The sequence below is a fragment of the Cryptosporidium ubiquitum genome, assembly GCF_001865345.1.
Source record: "Cryptosporidium ubiquitum isolate 39726 chromosome Unknown contig_14, whole genome shotgun sequence".
Taxonomy (NCBI): Eukaryota; Apicomplexa; class Conoidasida; order Eucoccidiorida; family Cryptosporidiidae; genus Cryptosporidium; species Cryptosporidium ubiquitum.
This window is the reverse complement of record NW_021639825.1, coordinates 306,322-315,766: the sequence shown is the minus strand read 5'-3', so window position 1 is coordinate 315,766 and position 9,445 is coordinate 306,322. Positions and strand designations below refer to the sequence as shown.

The window sequence follows — 9,445 nt, the reverse complement described above, 5'->3', positions numbered from 1 at the left end:
TACTGGCAGGATCAACCAGGTTGCTATCATTATTAATAACCGGTAAAGAAAAAAAGAGGAATATATTATAGCACTACAACAGTTGTGGAAAAGAAAAAAAATCCGAGGACTTTTTAGGCAACCACACCTTGGCACCACACTCCTCCTTTACCCATTACCAATTATCAACATTAAATTTCTAGTCTATTTTAACTTAAAAAACAATCAAACCAAGCGCTACCTTACATATATATATCCTTTTCACAACACATATTAAAAAAATACACACTGTAATCGCATATATATACACATCATCTCACCCGATTCAATTGTTTCATTAAAAAATAGAGAAATTTACAAGAATTTCCTTTATCCAGTTAAATAATAAATATTTATTTTTTAACTAGCAATTCAAGATAGTATTAGAACTACATTGAAAAACACCCCATAAAACCACAATACTATACAATCTACCCCAAAAAGGGAAGAAGAAAAAACAATAATGGTTACGAAGTATTCCAACTCAACACGCTCCCAAACACCATCATAACAAATCGCAAGAGGCCAATATATATTTTTCAACTACAAAAACAAGCAGATAAAAAACAGAGGCCGAACAAAAGTTATGACAATGTAGAGTCATGTATTAACCTGTACAAAAAGCTTTTTGGAAGCCATAATAATACAACGACCTCAAAAACAATGCGAGGCAACGGGAGCAATGATGCAACGAGCTGCCTACAAACACAAACGAGGGGTACTGGACGAAACGCGCCTTTTCAAATCAAAATAGACGCCATTCAAGCAGTACAAACTGTCAACGCTGCTTCACGTTTGATACTCTGATACCAGGTTGAGAACTAATAACCTAGGAAAAATATTTGGGTGCCTAAAGAAATAATTTTTTTTTAGATATAAAGTCATCCTTATTTTAAATTTCAAGTTATGTAATACATTAATTAAAACAAAAAACTAAACTTAGTCATTCCTACTACCTATTTCTAATAGTATACAATAATACTAGTTAAAAATTGAAGAAAATTTCATTTACTGTAAATACTTATTTTATTTCATTCCAGATGCAATATTTCTAGTTGTTCTCCGAATGTGTCTTAAAATACTGGTAATATCACTGATAATCGATCCGTCTGTTAAACATGCAGGTGGCATATAGTTTATAGTTTTATTTACGTCGATAACCGAGTTTATAATATTAATGCATTTATTCATGCTTTCAGAAATCTCGTTGAGTATTTGCATTACATCACTAGGTGTAAGAGCATCAGTAAACGGTTCAAAGCAATGAATGGTTTCTTTTATCCATAAGATTCTCAACTTTAAATCTAGAATAGAGTTGTTTTGAGAAAAGCTATTGCTTGTCTTAAATGATTCGATTAAACTGGGAAGAGTATCACTTAAAATTTTTGAAATTCCTAGTATTACTGGGTGGCTAATTGGAAGTGGGTCATCCAACCAAATACATGGGTCAAACTTATATGCAAGGTTCAAAACAAAGCACTCTCCATTGGAGATGTGCCTCTTATCTGATTGTGATAATGTAGATTGATCTGCAGAAATGGCAATAGCAAATGCACGATCATAATGTTTTTGCTTTAGGGCTTCTTCGATTTGTAGAGCTATACTTTGAGTACCCTTATTAATAATTGAATTATCCGGCGTAGGAGTTTTAAGTGTTATTCCACTATTTATCTGTGATTCCAAACGATTTACACTAGTTTGCAATTGAGTAACTGCGTTGGTTAAAGTCCCAAAAGAATCCGCAACTACCTGAGTAAAATCATCTATTGGGCTTGAGTTCATATTTTCGCATTGCTTGTTCAATTTAATGATTTTTTCACTAACATTCCTAGATTCTTTAGCAAGTCTCGAAATACAAGCATCCATATTTGCTAATTTATCACTTGTATTTGTGAAAAACTCTTTGACATTTGTTTCGATCTTAGAAATACTGTTAGTACTGACATAATTATTGTTAATAGACTTCTCAATTCCAGATAAATGAGACCTAATCGATTGAAAATCTCGTTCGATTGGTTTTAACAATCTGCCAATTGCTGAAGAAATTGAATCATTTATTTCTTTGGAGAAGCTAACTGATAATTTTTTAAATTCGTCTTTAATCACTTCAACTATTTGGTTATTTAAACTAGTGTCTATGTTGCCAATGTTACTTCTATTAATATTTTTAGATTGTGAGTTGTTCATCGTCTTTTTTTCTTCCATGTTTAGTGTGCTGAAAATTGAGGTGAGTAAATTTGATCTATCAGAAGTTAATTTACTTTGTGGGGTTTTATTGTATTGAAAATCGTTTTTCTCAACTTTTTGTGATGTGTTTGCCATTAAAACAGAATAATAGTCGTCAGCCATCTCATCCTTTAAATCAACAGTGTTTTTCTGATTTGATAAGCTAATTGCAAATACATCATTTGGAGTACTAATAGTTTCAGATGAGTGATGAATTTTATTTGTATCTAATTCCAGAACTGGTGGGATAGTGATAGATTCTAGACCTCCAAAAATATTTGAAACAAAAATCTCAATGGGCTGCTTGCATAGATTTTCACTAGATTTAGTTTTGCCTACATCGAGCCAGGTAACGTTCTTTGGTGGCCTGAAAGCAGCTGTTTCTAGCAGCCTGGAGGGAAAGAAAAACAAACTTTTTATGGGCAGCTCTTCTCCAACCGAACAAACTATTAATTGATTAAAAATTTGAATTGCGAAATATTCCCCCCAATTTGGTCCAATAATATGAGCATTATATTGGCTGTTTTTGTTCTCATCCATAATATGGACATTAATACTTTGCAAAAGTGTGGTATCAGCAAAGTTATTATTTGAATCTATTGGTAAGTTATAGATACGAACACTGTAAACGTCTTTTTCTACCGATAATAATGCAACTATCACATTGTTGTGGCTTACAGAAGAATCTCTGATCCTTATATTCGGATATACGGCAGTATCAAGCAATAATGAGTTTGAATCAATAATTTGCCTTGACATTAGTGATCTATAATATTCTCCAGGACTCAAATTTGAGGAAAAGGTGTCATAATAGCCATTCGAGGTAAATAAAATGATTAGGTCTCCAACGAAATGACAATTAGAAATTTTAATATCATCTGGGTAGTTAATTAACACACAGCCTGATAAATTAGAACTTGAAGTTTGGGTATTCTTGGACTTATTCGAGTTAGAACATTCTTGTAGAATATGGTATTCATAAGAAGAACGATTCCATAAACAAACTGAATATTTACTCCAAGCAACAAAACAGCGATCATCCAAAGGATTGAATACAACTGATTTCCAATGAGAATTACCTCTTACAAGTGTATTAACCGTATCTGATTGAATATTTACTATTGAAAGCTCTTTCCCTTTAATATAAACAATATTATTTGATACTTTAGAAAGCGAAAAATTTTCCATCCCAAGCCCTGATAATTTACTGCTGCATTTAGATCCATTGTTCAACTCTTCTTGGCTATTAATGCCGGAGTCTAACATGATTACTCTTGGAACATCAGAGAACATATGTACAACATATTCTCTATTACATTGTAATAAAGAAACCGCTTGAGATGTAGAGGCATTGTGAGATGATGGTATTTTAATATCTAAAGATGAACCGGAAACGTGGTACCATTGCCTTTTCGGTAACTCAATCAACTCCATTATTAATAATCTGCAATCAAATACACGAATAATTACTTTTTTCCGAATTCGCGCCGAGAAGTGTTTTCTCAAAATACTTAGAATATTTGCGAGGGAAAGTCAAAATATATACAATATTTCTAAAATTAAAATTCTATTATTTAACCTAGTTATATATGAACACTAATAAATCGAATCTGGCTTTTCTAGACTATCAATATTTCCTTTCATATAAAACAGTGTTTCCGGAAAACTGTCCATTTCGCCATTAACAATAGCATTAAAACCTTTAATTGTATCATTCAAATTGACAAAAACCCCAGGCTTTCCAGTAAAAGCCTCTGACATAAAGAACGGTTGGGTAAGAAACTTTTGGACTTTCCTCGCCCTAGAAATGATTAGTCTTTCTTCTTCAGAAAGTACATCTGTACCCTTAGTAGCAATTTTGTTCTGCAGTTGTTTATACTTTTGTAGAATGGAAAGAACTCTAGTGGAAGTTTTGTAGTGTTCTTCACCTATAATATTTTGGTCCAAAACCTTGGATCTACTTTCCAAGGGATCAATCGATGGGAATATACCAATTTCTGACATTTTTCTAGAAAGAACTATTGTAGAATCAAGGTGAGTAAACGCTGCAACTGGTGCAGGGTCATTAATATCGTCAGATGGAACATAAAGAGCTTGGATAGATGTTATAGAGCCATTCTTCGTAGTTGTGATCCTTTCCTGAAGTTTACCAAGATCTGTGGCCAAAGTAGGTTGATACCCAACTTCTGTAGGTAATAGCCCTAATAAAAGTTATTTAAGAAATTAGAAAGAAGCAACCCATCAGTCGGTAATTCCAGCTATTTTTCCAGTTGTTTCAGCATTGAAACTCAGATAAATATGGAAACTCTACATCACTTGGGAAATTATGTAAATTTAGACTTACCTAGAAGTGCAGAAACTTCACTTCCTGCCTGAGTAAAACGGTAAATATTATCTATAAAAAATAACACGTCTTGTAGCATTGAATCTCTAAAATATTCTGCCATAGTAAGACCTGTAAGTGCAACCCGCGCCCGCGCTCCAGGTGTTTCATTCATTTGACCATATACTAGCGCTGTCTTAGAACCCAGAAAGTCGTAAATAGGTTGTCTCTTGTGCTTACTGTCAACTCGAGATCCGATCACCGACTTTTTATTAACACCATTCGCTAGCATTTCGTTATACAAGTCATAACCCTCCCTTATACGTTCTCCAACACCCGTATAAACTGAGTATCCACCATATTTTTTTGCAATATTATTTATTAGCTCCATAATCAAAACTGTTTTGCCCACTCCCGCCCCACCAAATAGTCCTATTTTACCACCTTTAATGAATGGTGTGAGTAAATCTATTGCCTTGATTCCTGTAACGATTAGTGAAGGCTCCATAACCTGTTCCATATATTCAGGTGCTGCTCTATGGATCGGCCTTCTGATTTTAGTATTAATGTCTCCACATCCATCGATTGCATTCCCCATAACATTGACCATCCTACCTAACGTAGCTTCACCGACTGGAACACATATTGCACTTCCAGTATCTATAACTTTTTGTCCTCTAGAGAGTCCTTCTGTAACGTCCATTGCGATTGCTCTAACTGAATTATCGCTTAAATGCTGTGCAACCTCAAGGACTAATTTGTTTTGGTGTCCTTTAACTTCTAGAGCGTTTAATAGCTCCGGCAGTTTACCCTCGAATTTTACGTCAACAACTGAACCCATAATTTGTGATACATACCCCTCTGACAATTTTTCGTTTGTTTTGTTAAAAGACTTCCATCTTTTGTTTGAAAAATAGTATTCTAGATTTTGAATTGCTCTTTTCTGGAAATAGACTGAAAATAGTGGTAAAAAATTCCTTTTTGTTAATTTAGAAAATAAAAGAGATAGGTTTGATGTACTTCTCTGAACTCCAAACATATTACTATCCCACTTTTAACAATTTAAAACAATTGGAAAGTAATTTTAAGGCTTAAACATAAATTTTAGAATAAAACAGTTTTGATGAACGAGAATTGCAATCAAAATAGTTGCCAAGAAAGAATCTGAATCCGTTATTTAACTAATAATAATAAGTCTAAAGAGAGAAGACAAAGTACAAGGGTCTAATATCAGAAAAAATAAAAACATGGAGAAAATATCTTAAGGGACGAATAAAAAGTGGATATTCGTAATGACTAATATGAAAATATCAGGAAAATCGTATATATTAGATAATTTAAACAGAATGTAATTATTTTAAGTTATAATAGATTTAGGGCGGGTGTTTAACAAAAATCAAATTGCTGTGGGTGGGGGGAAACTTTATGCAGGAGTAATTTTCTATATATTTGAGTTAATTTAAGTTGTAACAGCAATGTCATCTGAGGAAGGTACCGATAATTGGTCTGCAGAGGAGGCTGTGGAGAGTGTAAAGAATCTAAGTGCCAGTGAAATACAATCGAGGATCCGACTTTTGGATGGTGAAATTCGATTAATGAAAAGCGAAAGTAACCGTCTAAAACACGAATTAAACCAGATGAATGAGAGGATCAGAAGTAACACTGAAAAAATAAAACTCAATAAGCAACTTCCTTATCTTGTTGCTAATATTGTTGAGTCATTGGACTTTTCAGATAAGCAAGAAAATGAAGGTGAAGGTATGGAATTTGATGGAGATAAAAATGATAAATGCATGGTAATAAAAACATCGTCAAGACAAACCGTATTTCTTCCCGTCATTGGGTTAGTTCCAGAGAATGAATTAAAACCAGGTGATCTCGTTGGGGTCAATAAAGATAGTTACTTGATTCTTGATAAATTACCACCAGAATATGATTCTAGAGTTAAAGCTATGGAAGTTGATGAAAGACCAATGGAGGAGTATTCTGATATTGGAGGATTAGATAAGCAAATCCAGGAATTAGTGGAGGCGGTCGTCTTGCCAATGACCCACAAGGAAAGATTTGAGAAAATTGGTATAAAACCTCCTAAGGGTGTATTAATGTATGGGCCCCCAGGCACTGGAAAAACTCTTTTGGCTCGTGCATGTGCAGCGCAAACTAAAGCAACATTTCTGAAACTAGCAGGCCCGCAACTCGTGCAAATGTTTATTGGTGATGGTGCAAAAATGGTGAGAGATGCGTTCGAGATTGCACGTGAAAAAGCTCCTTCAATAATTTTTATTGATGAGCTTGATGCAATTGGTATGAAGAGATTTGATAGTGAGCATAGTGGTGATAGGGAAGTACAAAGGACTATGCTTGAACTACTCAACCAATTAGACGGATTCAGCTCAGATGATAGAGTTAAAGTTATTGCTGCTACAAATAGGCCAGATACACTTGACCCAGCTCTCTTAAGATCTGGAAGGCTTGACCGTAAGGTCGAACTACCGCATCCAAATGAAGAGGCAAGATCCAGAATACTTCAAATTCATAGTAGAAAGATGAATGTTGACTTAAACGACGTCAATTTCCAAGAACTATCAAGATCAACAGATGATTTTAATGGTGCTCAGCTTAAAGCAGTTTGCGTTGAAGCAGGAATGACAGCACTCAGGAGAGGAGCAACAATACTTTGCCATGAAGATTATGTTGAAGGGATAGCAGCAGTACTAGCAAAGAAAAAATCCCCGCTTAGCTATTTTTCGTAAAGTACATGTGATTGTCAAAAAAAAAACTACTCGTTAGAATTCTAAAATATATATATATTTACATTATTAGCAATAATCTTTTTCTCTAGCCGAAATATCCTTAGTTTTACTTTCATCGAATGCGTCATCTCCAAAATATGGGTACTCTTCCCATTTGGGATGTTTATCAATAATTAGATGTCTCATTTCTTGTTCTAAGACCTCAAAAAATACGTGTTCAAAATGCTTGTCACCCCATTGAATCGGAATAATGTTGTTCTCCTTGTCTAACAACATCCATGTGGAGTTTTGGGGGGCAAGTCCAAGTAATAACTGGGTCCTGTAAGCTGTATTTCTTGACACCCCATTTAAGCAACTTTTCTGAAAGCTCGAAGGTGTAAGCTGTTCATTCGGGCACGAATGAACATCCGATTTCTGACTTCTTGAAGATTTTTGCTTTCTCTTGCGCGATTCCCACCATTTGCTTTTTATAGTTGAGTTATCAGAAGAAAAACCAGATTCAGAGTCTGAAAGCTCTGAATTCTCCGATAATTCGCAATCATCCAAAATATCTACCGTATTTGCATTCTGAACCTTTTTTGGTGATTCATTAAAAATTCTTGCCCTATTAGACGTGGATGAAGTTGTCGCTAAATCAATATGAATGTTCCCTAATCTATTTGATGAAATTAATGCAGTTGCATCAAATGCACGATAACAATGCTGAAGGCTACGTTGAATTAGTAATTCAATTGAAGAAGGGATTTCTAGGTCCTCTCTACAAAGAAAACTGGCAATTTGATATAGATTGAGATGCATTGATGATGCAAGTTTTAGCCATCTAACTGAAACTCTCATACTTCTTAAACATTCGCTTCTAATGAGCAACTTTCTTTTTAGCCTTTCTGCATCCGCATCTGGGTCCATATACTTTATAACTCTCAATTCCGATCGGCTAAATGGTATTTTTGAGTGTGGCCAGTCAAACCATACCCAATCAAATTGTGCAACGTCTAAAACATCAGGTAAACAGAGCCCATGATCTATTGGAATTAGCTTATACTTAGTTTTTTTACCATCAGGAGTGCTTAGTGGATGTTCATATGGTGAAATTACTGGGCTTGGATTGTTTGAATTAATAATATTAAACTTTATTGAATAGTTAGACTGGTTTGCAACAACAAGAATGTTGCTATCATTTCTATCTAAATTAAAAAGACAAATATCCAAAATTCCAATACGGTGTACATCTCTAATACAAAATACAGATGGATTAAAATTACCGACAGTTTCAGTAGTCGCAATAAATTCCTGAAATGCTCCTAATTTCCAATCAACAGTGATTTCATTCTTTACCTTAGTATTATCTTTTTCAAAAATATCACCCCATTCAAGAGTAATTTTATTCCAACCATCATAATTAAAAGCTTGATGGCATGCTTCAAGCAATGTAGTGTCGGGTACACCTGCAAAATTATGGTAATATGCGTCCCAAATTGCGGTTGCAACCTCTCTACTAGCTCCCTCACCTGATAAAACCCCTGATCTAAAGCCCTGCTGTCCCAATTTGCCTTGATAACCCCTTGGATTATTTGGAGAGAATGCTTCCTCATCTAGTGGCTTAAACATCGCAACAACTTGACCTTTTGCATTATACATTCTATATGTAGCACCGGTTCCATCTAACGTAAGTTTAGGATGTACGTTTCTCTGCATTGCAAGTTTAACTTCGACAACAAGTTTTTGAATTTTACTAGACCATTTAAGCCCAGTACTTCTAATTCCAAAATCTGATTTGTTCATTCTAAGAGAATAATGTAATGGATGTCTTTGTTTTTCAAATGTATGCATAAACCTGCCATTTGGAATTTCAACTCCTCTATAAAAAAGTTGAACATCACGAATAGTAGTACCTTCTGGAAGATCTAGATACTTAATTAATAACCTTTTAACCATTTGGCAATCATAGAATGGGTATATTGACAAAAGTACGCGTTTTGTCCCATCCAATTCGTCAATATACAAAACAAATTTTTGAATTTCATTTTCTCCTGCACGTAAAGCATTATGAGTCGAAAAATAGACTTGTTGAGCAACAGGAAAGTTGTTAATTTGATTCATTTACAACAAACATGACAACACTATT

General features: G+C 34.4%; 4 protein-coding genes across 4 annotated transcripts; 1 reads left to right on the top strand and 3 right to left on the bottom strand.

The window, feature by feature from the left end:
• Positions 1-1,044: 1,044 nt before the first annotated feature.
• cubi_00516 (uncharacterized protein) lies at positions 1,045-3,678 on the bottom strand (the record flags this gene model as incomplete). The annotated part of the gene is made up of 1 exon (XM_029017530.1): positions 1,045-3,678. One exon carries the CDS (start codon positions 3,676-3,678, stop codon positions 1,045-1,047), a length of 2,634 nt encoding a protein of 877 aa, XP_028874019.1.
• A 162-nt stretch (positions 3,679-3,840) lies between these two features.
• Positions 3,841-5,606, bottom strand: cubi_00515 (ATP synthase beta mitochondrial precursor; the record flags this gene model as incomplete). The annotated part of the gene is made up of 2 exons (XM_029017529.1): positions 3,841-4,445; positions 4,589-5,606. The coding sequence occupies 2 exons, from the start codon at positions 5,604-5,606 to the stop codon at positions 3,841-3,843; spliced, it is 1,623 nt and encodes a 540-aa protein (XP_028874018.1).
• Positions 5,607-6,042: 436 nt separating this feature from the next.
• On the top strand, positions 6,043-7,320 carry cubi_00514 (26s protease subunit regulatory subunit 6A; the record flags this gene model as incomplete). The annotated part of the gene is made up of 1 exon (XM_029017528.1): positions 6,043-7,320. The coding sequence occupies one exon, from the start codon at positions 6,043-6,045 to the stop codon at positions 7,318-7,320; it is 1,278 nt and encodes a 425-aa protein (XP_028874017.1).
• Positions 7,321-7,386: 66 nt separating this feature from the next.
• cubi_00513 (uncharacterized protein) lies at positions 7,387-9,420 on the bottom strand (the record flags this gene model as incomplete). Its single annotated transcript, XM_029017527.1, has 1 exon — positions 7,387-9,420. One exon carries the CDS (start codon positions 9,418-9,420, stop codon positions 7,387-7,389), a length of 2,034 nt encoding a protein of 677 aa, XP_028874016.1.
• Positions 9,421-9,445: the final 25 nt, after the last annotated feature.